Raw genomic sequence first — 16,854 nt, forward strand, 5'->3', positions numbered from 1 at the left:
TCTGTCATCCAACACAGAATCACCTTGATTAGGTCAAGAGAGCCATAGATGAAAGTTTCCAAGGAAAAAAATAGCACTTCCTGTTCTGAGGGGGCGGGGCTTAGATGACGTCATAATCTGATGACATAGAATTTTCAGACATCACACCAGCATCACTCAAGCCAAGTTTGGTGCAGCTCGGTCGAAACATGTGGAATCTAGAAGCAAAAGTATGGCATCGGCGTTACAGGTCACTTCGCCACGCCGCCACGCCAAGCTGCTATCTCAAAGCCGGTCAGGGTTGGAAACCTCAACACACCAACATGTCTTCTGTCTCTGGACACAGGTTCATGTTGATTAGGTCAAAGGGCTAAGAGAGCGACCGTTCACAGTAAAACATGACACTTCCTGTTCTCAGGGGGCGTGGCCTACGTGATGTCATCATTTGACCATATGGTATTGTAGGCCACCTGATGACGATCAATCACTGAAAGTTTGGAGTCTCTGTGAGTTTTTGTGTTAGAAATACCAATTTTTCATTTTTTCCTGTGTATTACAAAATCGAAGAATTTCATCTGCAGGGCAATGCTGCCCTCTGGTGTCGAATTACTGAAATAATGAAACTATTTCAGTGGCCAGCAGAGGGCAGCATTGCCCTACAAACGACGAACATGTACTGTTTATTATGTAATTACACAGAAGATCTCTCTAATTCATTCTGAGGGGGCGGGGCTTAGATGACGTCATAATATGATGACATAGCATTGTCAGGCATCACAACAGCATCACTGAGGCCAAGTTTGGTGCAGCTCGGTCGAAACATGTGGAATCTAGAAGCAAACGTATGGCATCGGCGTTACAGGTCACTTCGCCACGCCGCCACACCCAGCTGCTTCATCGCAGCCGGTCAGGGCTTGAATCCACAACACACCAACATGTCTTCTGTCTCTGGACACAGTTTCATGTTGATTAGGTCAAAGGGCTAAGATAGCGACCGTTCACAGTAAAACATGACACTTCCTGTTCTCAGGGGGCGTGGCCTAAGCGATGTCATAATTTCACCACAGGGTATTTTAGGACACCTATTGTTGATCAATAACTGAAAATTTGGTGTCTCTGTGAGTTTCTGTGCAGGATATATAAGAGTTTCGTGTTTCATGGCGAGTAGGTGAACTTTGACCCCTGGTAACCCCCCTTCAGCAATCTCAGACAGTCACCAATTTGATAACTTTAAATCAGACATGCCTTATGATCAGACTGACCGAGTTTGAAGCCGATCAATCGAAATCCCTAGGAGGAGTTCGATCAAATGCAAAGGCTGTAAACGTCAAAATCGAGGTCAAATGAACTTCAATCTAAAATGGCCGACTTCCTGTTGGGTTTCGACCATGGCTGTAATAGACTTTTTTGTACGTCCTGACAAGATACACATGTGTACCAAGTTTCGTAATTCTAGGTTAAAGCATGGCTTAGGGCTGTTCATTTAAAATACTCTAGGGGTCGCTATAGAGAAATTAGGCCACGCCCACCACATTTTGTTATGAATTCCTGTCGGTGGGTGGATAAGGATCCATCCTAGTGAGTTTGGAGCAGCTGGGCCCGAAATTGTGGAATTCAGAGCCAAACGTATGGCAACGGCGTTACAGGTCACTTCGCCACGCCGCCACGCCCACCTGCTATGTCAAAGCCGGTCGGGGTTGGAATCCACAACACACCAACATGTCTTCTGTCTCTGGACACAGTTTCATGTTGATTAGGTCAAAGGGCTAAGATAGCGACCGTTCACAGTAAAACATGACACTTCCTGTTCTCAGGGGGCGTGGCCTAAGTGATGTCATCATTTCACCATAGGGTATTGTAGGGCACCCGATGCCGATCAATCACTGAAAGTTTGGTCCCTCTATGTGTTTTTATATAGGAAATATAAGAGTTTCGTGTTTCATGGCGAGTAGGTGAACTTTGACCCCTGCTAACCCCCCTTCAACATGCTCCAAAACTCACCAATTTGATAACTTTAAATCAAACATGCCTTATGATCAGACTGACCGAGTTTGAAGTCGATCAATCGAAATCCCTAGGAGGAGTTCGATCAAATACGAAGGCTGTAAACGTCAAAATCGAGGTAAAAAATGGACGTTCAATACAAAATGGCCGACTTACTGTGATAGTTGGCTTATAACATTAAATGTAAGTTCTGAGTCTTTTGGTGAGCTCTACAAGTGTACCAAATTTCATGTCTCTACGATGAAGTACGTTCATACCATTGTGTCAACAGAAAATTGCTAGTTGCCGCCGTTCAGCAATTTTTTTTGCGATTTTTGCGACAACCTTAAAATTCAAAATTTTTAAATTTTCTAGTCGCGACCGCCAAGTTTGGTGAGTTTTTGAATATGATAAAGCCCCCAAAAAGGCACACGAAGAGGTGGGAAGAATCGTAATTAAAGCTGCGAGCAGCCTCGGGCGGCCCTCGCAGCAAGCGCCGCTCCGGCCTATTGGCCACCGCGGGGGTTCCGGCCACCGCAGAAGCTCTCGCGCGGTTTCCAGAGCCGCAGCCCGCTCCCCACCGCAGAAGCTGTGCCGCAGTTTCCAGCACCGCCGCCCGCTAGCCGCCGCAGAGGCTGTCGCGCATTTTCCACGCCCGTCCACCAGGCGACATGCGTGAATGCGTTCGGCAGCGCTCCCCGACCACTGTCAAAAAATCTGGTGCAGATCGGTCGATGCCTCGAGGAGACACAGCCGATGTATTAACTTAGGGGGCGCAGTGGAGCCAAATTACATCTCAAACTCGTTGGGCTCTTTAGAGGTGAACAAAGATCATACATATCCAGTTTGGCGCCAATCGGATGATCCGTGTGTGATTTAGAGCCAAACGTATGCATATGGCGAGGGACTGATGTTCGCCATTTGGCCACGCCCACACGGTTCAGCCAGCAGCGAGCATTGACAGAGTTTATCATCCGAATCATCTTGATTAGGTCAAGAGAGCCATAAACAGAGCTTTCCAAGGAAAAAAACGGCACTTCCGGTTCCGAGGGGGCGGGGCTTAGATGACGTCATAATGTGATGACGTAGGATCGACGGGCAAGCCTCCAGGATCACTCAGGCCAAGTTTGATGCAGCTCGGTCAAAATATGTGGAATGTAGAGGCAAACGTATACGAACGGCGTTGCCGCCATTGAAAACTCTTGGCACTTTAAAGCAAGCGAGACCAACTTCCTATCTGTCATCCAACACAGAATCACCTTGATTAGGTCAAGAGAGCCATAAACAGAGCTTTCCAAGGAAAAAAACGGCACTTCCGGTTCCGAGGGGGCGGGGCTTAGATGACGTCATATTGTGATGACGTAGGATTGACGGGCAAGCCTCCAGGATCACTCAGGCCAAGTTTGATGCAGCTCGGTCAAAATATGTGGAATGTAGAGGCAAACGTATACGAACGGCGTTGCCGCCATTGAAAACTCTTGGCACTTTAAAGCAAGCGAGACCAACTTCCTATCTGTCATCCAACACAGAATCACCTTGATTAGGTCAAGAGAGCCATAGATGAAAGTTTCCAAGGAAAAAAATAGCACTTCCTGTTCTGAGGGGGCGGGGCTTAGATGACGTCATAATCTGATGACATAGAATTTTCAGGTATCACACCAGCATCACTCAAGCCAAGTTTGGTGCAGCTCGGTCGAAACATGTGGAATCTAGAAGCAAACGTATGGCATCGGCGTTACAGGTCACTTCGCCACGCCGCCACGCCCAGCTGCTATCTCAAAGCCGGTCAGGGTTGGAATCCTCAACACACCAACATGTCTTCTGTGTCTGGACACAGTTTCATGTTGATTAGGTCAAAGGGCTAAGAGAGCGACCGCTCACAGTAAAACATGACACTTCCTGTTCTCAGGGGGCGTGGCTTAAGTGATGTCATCATTTCACCACAGGGTATTTTAGGACATCCGATGCCGATCAATCACTGAAAGTTTGGTCCCTCTATGTGTTTTTTTATAGGAAATATAAGAGTTTCGTGTTTCATGGCGAGTAGGTGAACTTTGACCCCTGCTAACCCCCCTTCAACATACTCCAAAACTCACCAATTTGATAACTTTAAATCAAACATGCCTTATGATCAGACTGACCGAGTTTGAAGTCGATCAATCGAAATCCCTAGGAGGAGTTCGATCAAATACGAAGGCTGTAAACGTCAAAATCGAGGAAAAAAATGGACGTTCAATACAAAATGGCCGACTTCCTGTGATAGTTGGCTAATAACATTAAATGTAAGTTCTGAGTCTTTTGGTGAGCTCTACAAGTGTACCAAATTTCATGTCTCTACGATGAAGTACGTTCATACCATTGTGTCAACAGAAAATTGCTAGTTGCCGCCGTTGAGCAATTTTTTTTGCGATTTTTGCGACAACCTTAAAATTCAAAATTTTGAATTTTTCTAGTCGCGACCGCCAAGTTTGGTGAGTTTTTGAATATGATAAAGCCCCCAAAAAGGCAATTCATTTGGGTGGAAGAATAATAAGAATAATAATAATAAACAGCACAGATACAATAGGCCTTCGCAGCGCTTTGCTGCTCGGGCCTAATAAGAAACAGTACAGAAACAATAGGCCTTCGCAGCGCTTTGCTGCTCGGGCCTAATAAGAAACAGTACAGAAACAATAGGCCTTCGCAGCGCTTTGCTGCTCGGGCCTAATAATAAACAGCACAGATACAATAGGCCTTCGCAGCGCTTTGCTGCTCGGGCCTAATTAAAGCTGCAAGCAGCCTCGGGCGGCCCTCGCAGCAAGCGCCGCTCCGGCCTATTGGCCACCGCGGGGGTTCCGGCCACCGCAGAAGCTCTCGTGCGTTTTCCAGAGCCGCAGCCCGCTCCCCACCGCGGAAGCTCTGCCGCAGTTTCCAGCACCGCCGCCCGCCAGCCGCAGCAGAAGCTGTCGCGCATTTTCCCCGCCCGTCCACCGGGCGACACGTGTGAATGCGTTCGGCGGCGCTGCCCGACGACTGTCGAAAAATCTGGTGCAGATCGGTCGATGCGTCGAGGAGATACGGCCGATGTATCAACTTAGGGGGCGCAGTGGAGTCAAATTACATCTCAAACCCGTCGGGCTCTTTAGAGGTGAACAAAGGTCATACATATCCAGTTTGGCGCCAATCGGATGATCCATGTGTGAATTAGAGCCAAACGTATGTATATGGCGAGGGACTGATATTCGCCATTTGGCCACGCCCACACGGTTCAGCCAGAAGCGAGCATTGACAGAGTTTATCATCCGAATTACCTTGATTAGGTCAAGAGAGCCATAAACGGAGCTTTCCAAGGAAAAAAACGGCACTTCCTGTTCCGAGGGGGCGGGGCTTAGATGACGTCATAATATGATGACATAGGGTCGACGGGCATACCACCAGGATTACTCAGGCAAAGTTTGATGCAGCTCGGTCAAAATATGTGGAATGTAGAGGCAAACGTATACGAACGGCGTTGCCGCCATTGAAAACTCTTGGCACTTTAAAGCAAGCGAGACCAACTTCCTATCTGTCATCCAACACAGAATCACCTTGATTAGGTCAAGAGAGCCATAAACAGAGCTTTCTAAGGAAAAAAAACGGCACTTCCTGTTCCGAGGGGGCGGGGCTTAGATGACGTCATAATGTGATGACGTAGGATTGACGGGCAAGCCTCCAGGATCACTCAGGCCAAGTTTGATGCAGCTCGGTCAAAATATGTGGAATGTAGAGGCAAACGTATACGAATGGCGTTGCCGCCATTGAAAACTCTTGGCACTTTAAAGCAAGCGAGATCAACTTCCTATCTGTCATCCAACACAGAATCACCTTGATTAGGTCAAGAGAGCCATAGATGAAAGTTTCCAAGGAAAAAAAACGGCACTTCCTGTTCCGAGGGGGCGGGGCTTAGATGACGTCATGATCTGATGACATAGAATTTTCAGACATCACACCAGCATCACTCAAGCCAAGTTTGGTGCAGCTCGGTCGAAACATGTGGAATCTGGAAGCAAAAGTATGGCATCGGCGTTACAGGTCACTTCGCCACGCCGCCACGCCCAGCTGCTATCTCAAAGCCGGTCAGGGTTGGAAACCTCAACACACCAACATGTCTTCTGTCTCTGGACACAGGTTCATGTTGATTAGGTCAAAGGGCTAAGAGAGCGACCGTTCACAGTAAAACATGACACTTCCTGTTCTCAGGGGGCGTGGCCTACGTGATGTCATCATTTGACCATATGGTATTGTAGGCCACCTGATGACGATCAATCACTGAAAGTTTGGAGTCTCTGTGAGTTTTTGTGTTAGAAATACCAATTTTTCATTTTTTCCTGTGTATTACAAAATCGAAGAATTTCATCTGCAGGGCAATGCTGCCCTCTGGTGTCGAATTACTGAAATAATGAAACTATTTCAGTGGCCAGCAGAGGGCAGCATTGCCCTACAAACGACGAACATGTACTGTTTATTATGTAATTACACAGAAGATCTCTCTAATTCATTCTGAGGGGGCGGGGCTTAGATGACGTCATAATATGATGACATAGCATTGTCAGGCATCACAACAGCATCACTGAGGCCAAGTTTGGTGCAGCTCGGTCGAAACATGTGGAATCTAGAAGCAAACGTATGGCATCGGCGTTACAGGTCACTTCGCCACGCCGCCTCACCCAGCTGCTTCATCGCAGCCGGTCAGGGCTTGAATCCACAACACACCAACATGTCTTCTGTCTCTGGACACAGTTTCATGTTGATGAGGTCAAAGGGCTAAGATAGCGACCGTTCACAGTAAAACATGACACTTCCTGTTCTCAGGGGGCGTGGCCTAAGCGATGTCATAATTTCACCACAGGGTATTTTAGGACACCTATTGATGATCAATAACTGAAAGTTTGGTGTCTCTGTGAGTTTCTGTGCAGGATATATAAGAGTTTCGTGTTTCATGGCGAGTAGGTGAACTTTGACCCCTGGTAACCCCCCTTCAGCAATCTCAGACAGTCACCAATTTGATAACTTTAAATCAGACATGCCTTATGATCAGACTGACCGAGTTTGAAGCCGATCAATCGAAATCCCTAGGAGGAGTTCGATCAAATGCAAAGGCTGTAAACGTCAAAATCGAGGTCAAATGAACTTCAATCTAAAATGGCCGACTTCCTGTTGGGTTTCGACCATGGCTGTAATAGACTTTTTTGTACGTCCTGACAAGATACACATGTGTACCAAGTTTCGTAATTCTAGGTTAAAGCATGGCTTAGGGCTGTTCATTTAAAATACTCTAGGGGTCGCTATAGAGAAATTAGGCCACGCCCACCACATTTTGTTATGAATTCCTGTCGGTGGGTGGATAAGGATCCATCCTAGTGAGTTTGGAGCAGCTGGGCCCGAAATTGTGGAATTCAGAGCCAAACGTATGGCAACGGCGTTACAGGTCACTTCGCCACGCCGCCACGCCCACCTGCTATGTCAAAGCCGGTCGGGGTTGGAATCCACAACACACCAACATGTCTTCTGTCTCTGGACACAGTTTCATGTTGATTAGGTCAAAGGGCTAAGATAGCGACCGTTCACAGTAAAACATGACACTTCCTGTTCTCAGGGGGCGTGGCCTAAGTGATGTCATCATTTCACCATAGGGTATTGTAGGGCACCCGATGCCGATCAATCACTGAAAGTTTGGTCCCTCTATGTGTTTTTATATAGGAAATATAAGAGTTTCGTGTTTCATGGCGAGTAGGTGAACTTTGACCCCTGCTAACCCCCCTTCAACATGCTCCAAAACTCACCAATTTGATAACTTTAAATCAGACATGCCTTATGATCAGACTGACCGAGTTTGAAGCCGATCAATCGAAATCCCTAGGAGGAGTTCGATCAAATACGAAGGCTGTAAACGTCAAAATCGAGGAAAAAAATGGACGTTCAATACAAAATGGCCGACTTTCTGTGATAGTTGGCTAATAACATTCAATGTAAGTTCTGAGTCTTTTGGTGAGCTCTACAAGTGTACCAAATTTCATGTCTCTACGATGAAGTACGTTCATACCATTGTGTCAACAGAAAATTGCTAGTTGCCGCCGTTGAGCAATTTTTTTTGCGATTTTTGCGACAACCTTAAAATTCAAAATTTTTAATTTTTCTAGTTGCGACCGCCAAGTTTGGTGAGTTTTTGAATATGATAAAGCCCCCAAAAAGGCACACGAAGAGGGGGGCAGAATAATAATAAAACAGTACAGATACAATAGGCCTTCGCAGCGCTTTGCTGCTCGGGCCTAATAATAATAAGAAACAGTACAGAAACAATAGGCCTTCGCAGCGCTTTGCTGCTCGGGCCTAATTAACAACCCAAACTCTTTCACAAATATCTTTTTTTTTTTGTTAATTATGCAACAGTCTGAAGCCCTTTTTCATGTTTTAGGTGTTTAATAATACAAACACCTAAACAATATTAACAGTATTGTTTAATATTGTTTATTATACAATATTAAATAAAGATATTGTTTATTAAACAATATTTAATAAAGATATTGTTTATTCTTGAGCATTAAAAAAAATCACAATAAACACATTATTGCATTTCTAGTTTAATGAATTTGGCCAAAAGTTTAGACACTAATTTACAGTTTTTCCTCATTTCTGCTCAACCAATTGCATGTCTTGTAGCATCGCACCTCGTTTCTGCTTCCTAATCTGAATTTTCTTAAAATATTTTACACAAACATAATCAAATAGGTGAATATTCTGCAAATAATTTGACCTACATTGTAAAAAATAAATGTATGTTTCCAATCTAAAGGCTGGAAGACCAAGGATTAGCTAAGCTACATTGTAGCCACAGCTGCCCTTTTTCAGGCTTCTTGCACATTTTTACTGAGGTTGCCAGTAACTGTGGGGCATAAAAAACAACCGTTAAATTGGGTAGAAACATTTTGGGTGGCAGGATAATCTGCAACGCTTCTACAACCAGACCAAGATGATTAACTGATTATCCAGGAATTTATTTTAGCCTCTCAGTCCAGGGCCCAGTAACTCCCAAAGGCCCTGCTAGCTTGGTTTGTAGACTGATGAATAAAAAACTGTTTATGTGCAAATCAAAACAGTTGCACCATGGGGATATACCACATGAAAACAATTAGCATTAAGATAATTAGACAGTTTCCTGCTTCTTATTTATACTAATGTGGCTACATCCTGTTTCTCATCGTTTTTCAAGACGGGGACTGTTCTCCGGAGTGGGATGGGATTATCTGCTGGCCCCGGAGCCGAGCGGGCCAGCTGGTCTCAGTGCAGTGCCCAGCATACATCTATGACTTCAACCACAGAGGTAGCACAACAGGAACACACACCAACAGCAGAAATCACTGGACACTGATTTCTGCTGTAGAGAGAAAAACAGGAGTACATTTCCATCAAAAAACTCTGAAATGTCAAAATAGATAAAAAGAAAGTGTCTGTGTTGGAAAGTTGAAAATTTGACAGAAAAAAAAAATCTGAAATGTTGAGCTTCATCTGAGAAATTTTATACAAAAAACAAAGAAATTTTGGAAATTTCCTAAATGAATTTCAGAAATTTTGACATTTTCTAGTAAAGACAGGGAACATTTTGAGCTTGAATGAAAAGTCAAATAACTGCTAGAAAATCTCAGAAATGTTGAGATTAATCTCAGAAACTTTCTATAGAAAACATGTACATTTCTGAACTTGAAAAGTAAAAAAAATGTTCTAGAAAAAACTGGATAAAACTAGGAAATTTCTCAGTTTTAAAAGTGGGATATTCGTTAGAAAATAAACTCAGAAATTTTTAGATTAATCCCAAAAATATTTAAGAGAAAATTTTCTGAAAATCGAACATTTTAAATTTTATACACTCGGGGATTTTCATGTTTTTTCTCAAACATTTCTGACATTATTCTCAATTTTTTTTTGTAGCAAATTTTCAACTTGTGGAGCTCAGAAATGTCCTTGGTTTTTCTAGAAAATTTCTGAGATTAGTCTTAAAATGTGAGTTTTTTGGTGGACATTTTACTTATTTTAATTTTTTTTTAATCTACAATGGCCCTAACATGTAGATAGGCACCGGCACTCCTCCCAACCTCGATAGGGACAAGGGTATACAGAAAATGGATGGATGGATAGCAGGACTTGCAGTTTGCAGCGGCTCTCTGTTGTCTGTTTTGTGTTGGTCACTGTCTCCTGTGCACCTGTGAATCAGGGCGAGCTTACCGCCAGTGTGATGTGTCAGGGAACTGGGAGCTGGTGCCCAGTAACAACCGCACATGGGCAAACTACACGGAGTGCACCCGATACCTGACCTCCAACCACAGAAACCTGGAGGAGGTGAGTACAAGAACATGCTCTGTTTGGCTTCTTTCAGTTTGTCTCACCGAGCAAACATTTGAAACATTTACATGCCACAGTTTATAGTTTTATGTTTAGCTTAGCTATAAAATTAATATTTAGATTGAAGCTATTATTAAAAATGAGGATCATTAATGCTAGCTTTGGACAAAACGTTTGGCTCTTTTCCTCTTTAATCTTGCCCGGGATCTTCCGAGTCCTTGGCGAGTGACGCTCTCCGTGCAGCGACGTGCAGCGACCGCGTGCTGGTAAAACGAAACAACACAACGTGTTGACGTCACAGATCACAGAGTTTAATCTCATACAAAGCAATGAACAACAAAGCTGCAGAGGAACAGAGATATGCATTTTCTCATAAAAATAAGACACACAAGGGAAGACAAACGAACATAAAGACAGACAAAGGCGCCCAACTTGGAGAGAAAAAGATGGAAAAAAAAACTTCTCTCTTTTTCTTAACACGGAATCTTAAAGTAAAAAGGTGTTTCCCTATTTAATATATGCAGGCAAGGCGTTCCGTTCTTTGACCAATCAGAAACTCCCTCAACACCCAGAGATCCTGGGACTCCCCCTATCTCAGCTCCGATGTCTGGCTTTTATCTAAGTCAAAGGGCGGACGACTTCGTCCTGGGCCGCGCCAGGTACGGGGAGAGGCGCCAAAGAGTCTGTAACTCCTATCAGAGTGTAAATTTTATAGCTTTGTGTCTGTCAGCGGGGGAGGAAAAAAGGCCCTGCTTTGGCCTGCTTCTTCAGCTGAATTCCCAAATGTTCAACAGAAAACTATTCTAAATTAAAGTGTTGGCTATACCTTTACACATGTCGTGGATTAGCTATATTAAGCACCAAACAATAATTATTTTCTTTACAGTTCCCCCTTTTGAGGTCTTCAAAAAGACCTCAATAAAAATTGATTAAGCCTTCTAATGCAGAACCAAAACTATGTATTAAAAAAATAAAACAAAACAAAAAATAGAAAACAAAAGGTTGACGTAGCCTAATTATATACAGTTCCCCCTTTTCAAACAAAACCCAAGGGTAAAAACGACTTATCCTTACAGAAATATAAAATCATAAAACAAAAACACAGGATAAACAAAACCCAAAGTGCACAATGAAAAATGAAAAAATAAAACAGGGACATACATAGTAAAATTAGTAAGAAATGCTCTGCAACTTAAAAGACAACATTCACCATCCAAGTACAACCTGTCAAATGAGAAAGACACAAAATTACAATCTGTTGCTCGTCTTTTTCTGTTTTTTTTTTTTTTTTTTTTAAATGTCCATCGACAGTCTCTTAAAAAATATGAAGTCTTCGTCAGGAAATGTTCAAAAAAATGCGCGCAAAAAACGAAACGAAAGTCCTTTTCAAAGTTCCCAACGAACGAAAAACACGCAATAAAAATTAATGTCGATGATGATCCTCTTGTAGCCTGATCTTCTTCGACTGGAAACCTCAAGAAACGACCTGTCACAGGTCATTAAACAGACATTTTGTGTTCAACATGAATTTCATTAGCATCAGAAACACAATTACCACATTCTTTAATATCATCTTCATTACAGTCAGCATAATCAAACGATGGTTTCACCTAAAAATGAATTTGTTTTGTTATTTTCCATCCAGGGAAATTATTTTAATCCTTTTTATCAAAGAACGCAGACTTTGAAGGAGACCACATCCGCAGGGCACCAGGAAACCAGCTGCAAAACTATAATGACAAGACAGAGATCAGATTTATCCAAAGGCATCATTCATTTGTGTAATTCAACACAAACATCTTCAATTCACTTTTGTGTTCAAGTGAATCCTCCAACGCTCGTGGCTCTGTGGCTGTTATCTTCGAAATAAGTGTGAAGCCGCTTCTCCAAGCAGCCCCACCCCCGCCTCGCATGACACAGCTTGTATGACAGATTCCAGAGTCCTGGAGCTCCGAGCTCCAGGGCAGTCTGTGTGCAAAACCATGAGCAACACATCACGTGAAACCTTATCTCCTACTCTGTCCAGTTCTGTTCATAAAATGGTGGATGTGATCCCTTCAATTTACGTTTCTATTATAATATACTATAGCTCCTAACCGATGGAAAACACCAAAACCCTGTAATCATTTGCTTCAAAAGACATGTTTCCAAAGTAACATGTTCCCAGAATGTTAAACATATGCAGATCTTTTCTTAAACCAATCTTGTAAAAATAGGATTAAACAAACGAAACAAAACAATCACAAAAACTTAAAAATGTAGTTGTAAAGCTTACATGTACCACCAAAAAATGAATAACAATGTGAATTAAACAGTCCAGTTTAAATTACTTTCATAGAACAAACTAGATCTTACTGGTTATTTGTCTAAATCATTTTACATGCGTTCCTTAAACAAAATTCAAAAGAGTTAGACCTGGAGAAATTATAATGTAACAAATCCAGACATTTTCAAAATACACCAATTGTACCTAGGCTTATACTTGTCGTCGAATTTAAAGTTTTATTCAAAATCGTTTTAAATGGATGTAAATCAAAACAAAAATCAAGTTTAGAAAAAATCATTATAATCCCACCTGTGTACGTTTCCTGATTAATGATAACTTTAATCAATGACAGATTCTTCAAAACATTTCTTAAAACATTCATGCTCCATTAAATTAATGCTCTGAAAATGGCTGACACAATAATATTTTAATTTCTATAATTATTTTCCCAAGTTAATTAACCAAAATATGCTTCATTTTCACTATAAATTTATCTATTTTCTCAAAATATGTTAGCCCATTGTCAGAAAATGTTTTAATGGAGAACAACTCAAACCTATTTAAAATAAGCACATATATTCCCAGAGAATATTTTCCTTTCACTTTTATGTGTAGCACAGATCAGACATGTTCTTCAAAAATTTGTTTAAGTATTATAAAAGATAACCCATAACATATTCTCCCCCTTTTTATGATGCATTATCAGCTAATGCATCATAATTCCTATGATGTGAAATAACGATATTGATGAAACAGGGTTATTATTTAAGCTGAGAAAATCCCACCGATATGCAATGTTGCCCTTGTCTAAAAAGTAAACCTTTCAAAAACAAACAGAACAATTTATTGTAGCACGCTTTAAACCTTCAAGATTGCTATTTTCCCAAAATATTTCAGATTCCAGTTTTAAAGCTCATTATTCAATGTACCTCTCATAATTTCAAATAATTCGTCGTAGAAACTTCTCAAAAATTTTCAGCAATGTTTGACAAAACGTGTATACCAATTAAAAACTCAGTGAAGGTTATGCATAAACCAGCCAGAGAGACGTTGAAAGAAAAAAATATAGTCTTAGTTAAGAAAATCTAAAAATGATAAATTTCGAAAAATACTGGTCAGAATATAACCAAATCTACAAATGAAAGAAATTAAACTAAAGACCAAAGTTCCCTATCCCCTGGTGAACGGGTCCAGAGGAAACTGATAACTCAAAAAAAAAAAAAAAAAGTAATTCGTTATATTTAACAAAATAAACAAAGAACTGACACAAATAGCCAAATAAAAAATCAGACTAATGTAAAGAAATGTAAAGATTAAAATCCTAAATTACTCACTACTTAATATATAAAGTAATATGAAAAGAAAACAGAAAATCATTACCAAGAGTGTCTGTGTGTGACAGGCGACTCAGTGTTTCGATGCTACAAACTTATATTTTACATTTTCCAGGAGGTAGTTTAAACGATGGGAGAGAAAATTATTTGCCTTACAGTTGTTTGTTCTTTTCTGCTGAGCTGCTGTGAGCAGAGGTTGCTTTGTACTTAAAATTAGTGATATGCAAAAAGGTTTCACATGTTAATTAGTTGAATCTAGTGGGGGCAGAAGTTACAGCCCAGCTGTAGCTTGTTCTCCCGTGCTGAACTTCTGTGAATGGGGGTTGAAACTCCTCCCTGAGCTCCATTATTCTCATATCTTAAATAAACATACTTGTCGCTTCTTCTTGTTTTGTTCTATGTATTTATTTTACTTAATTTTCTTATTTTATTTTATTCGAAGCCCTCTCGTCTGTCTATAGGCAGTATTGAATCATCTCGTATTACAGTTTAATATTGATTCTCTACAATAGTTCCATATAATCTTTTTTATTTATTAACCAATAAGTTATTTCAAACTTAATGTTATCCTTCAACAACAAATCTTGTAAATTTTAGCAAACTTTTCTATATTTAACCAATTTCTATTTAACAAGAGAGTGACTTCTAATTTATCCTGTCTAATTATCCGTAAGTCCTGTAGATTTAACAATATTTTATCTATCTTAAAGTTTTGGTCTGTTTGAAAAAGACTGATTGTGAAAATATCTAGAGTCAGTTGTATATTGCAGTTTGTTGTTATCTGAACAATTACCTCTTACAGTTAGAGCCTGTTTCTCTAAAAATCTTCGTTTTTTTTTTTCTTATCCTCAACTCATGAAAAAAATCCTATTTTACTCATTGTATGTTATTCCATTTTCCTACTACCTTCACAGCCTTAGAAGGAATAATTAACATTATATCCACTATTCAGTTCTCAAGTCTATATAAATTTTTATTTAATTTATTTCATAGCTGTACCTAATCAGTTATGTATTTATCTATTTATCCATTCAGCATATTTATGTATTTAACTATTAATTTGCCAAGACAGCATTTCTAGAATCCTCTGTGACCTAATTTTCTTGGCTTATTCTTTCTTTCGTTATTTATTTATTCATTTATTTAACCGTAGAACCCATATTGTAATTTCAATTTGTTCAGATAATGTATTTTATCAAGATTCTATCCTTTAATCACCTTCCAAACTGTACACTGCAGGTCACAGTTACTGCTGTTATTGTTTAATTTTAAGAAGTTAGTTCAATTTAACACAGAGGATGTTTGTAAAAACTAGAAATTTTGCACCATCAAACAGCACTGAGAAAAATTCAGTATTTATATGACATAAAATACCAAATGGTATTTTATCTCCAATCACACACTCTGTCAAACCAACATGAATTATAACACAAACAAAAACACACAACACATTACAGAAAACACAAAACACACACATCTGGCCAGGTTTTATAGTCAGTCAAAATTTCATCAGTCCCCAAGTGTCAGTCTGTGGTCATTATTCTATCAAATTTAACTGTAATTTTTATCAAATTTACTGAAATTTATATCAAATTTACTGAAGCTTCAGGAATTGTCCAATGTTTTATTAACATATTTTCATGTGTCAATTTAATTAATTTTAAAGTCCAATCGTCAGGAACCTTTTAATTCCCCGTGCACGTTTAAAAAGAGAGACATCTCAAAGTTATGTAAAAATCAAACCACAACCAATAATTTTGTTTTCTGGTACCAGTGTTATGTACTGAACTCCTATTTATTTTATTTAGTTATTTATGTTTTAAACTAAACAACCACGTTTTCGCCATCGTTCTACTTTCCCCGTTAAGACGAACCCCGACCATAAAATAGCGTATAGCACGTGTCGCAACTCAGTGTCCATAATAACTTCACAATAAAACGCAGCAAAATCAACTCAAATTCACACAAGCAGCGCTTTTCAAACAGCTTAACACTCCGCTCAAACACACAGCCAGCCCGAACTCGCGCACGCGCACACACACGGCCACACACACACACGCAGATACACACGCACAGACACATACAGAGACACACATACACAGTTACAAACAAACGTAAGAGACAAACGGGGGAATTAAAAATAAAATGCCGGCTTCAAAAACGCATCCATTTTCCAACTTGCAAAGTTAGTCCTCTGAGTGATACAACTCGAAACCCAATATAAGTCCAACAGAGCGATTCAGCTCGAGTCCAATATAAGTCCTATTTCAAGAGCGATTCAACCCCTTTTTCAATGTTTGACCAGAGAAAAATTAATTTAACATACTTTTCAAGATTTAACCGATGAATAGAGCGATTCAACGCGAAACCCAATATAAGTCCAATAAAGCGATTCAGCTTGATTCCAATATAAGTCCTATAGAGCGATTCAACTCCTTTTCAATGTTTCACCAGAGAAAAATTAATTTAACATACTTTTCTAGATTTAACCGATATAGGCCAATATAAGTCCGCTGGAGCTGAGTCAAATCTCCGGGCCGATTCAAGCCCACACTAAATTTCATGCACTTAAAAATTCATTATTTCAGAGGCACAAGAACGAATCCTCAGGGCTAAAGAAGACAATTAACAAACCCAGCAATTCCGACAGAGGCTACGTAAACTCCTACTGTCTCGACCAGCCACGATCACTTGTAGTGTGCACGTTCCGTCCAATTAGTAAACAACAGACTCTTTTAAAAACAATCTGTATTCTCCTGCAGCTGCGAGACTCTGCGTGGCTGCGCACAACAAAAGAGTAATTAAAAAACGTCTTACCGCACGAGCCGAACGGATCGATCGGGGAGAGACCGCCACCCGCCAAGATTCCAGAACCGGACGAAGCCCCCAAATATTAAAAATGAGGATCATTAATGCTAGCTTTGGACAAAACGTTTG

At 40.7% G+C, this 16,854-nt stretch overlaps 1 protein-coding gene across 1 annotated transcript in view; it reads left to right on the forward strand.

The window, feature by feature from the left end:
• The window catches only part of pth3r (parathyroid hormone 3 receptor), a 65,172-nt gene that overhangs the window by 39,817 nt on the left and 8,501 nt on the right, over positions 1-16,854 (forward strand). Inside the window, exons 3-4 of the mRNA XM_032573415.1 lie at positions 9,191-9,301; positions 10,190-10,314. Of these exons, the coding sequence (XP_032429306.1) occupies positions 9,191-9,301; positions 10,190-10,314 (236 nt within the window). The remainder of the gene's footprint in view (positions 1-9,190; positions 9,302-10,189; positions 10,315-16,854) is intronic.

The sequence above is a fragment of the Xiphophorus hellerii genome, chromosome 10 (genome assembly GCF_003331165.1).
Source record: "Xiphophorus hellerii strain 12219 chromosome 10, Xiphophorus_hellerii-4.1, whole genome shotgun sequence".
Lineage (NCBI taxonomy): Eukaryota > Metazoa > Chordata > Actinopteri > Cyprinodontiformes > Poeciliidae > Xiphophorus > Xiphophorus hellerii.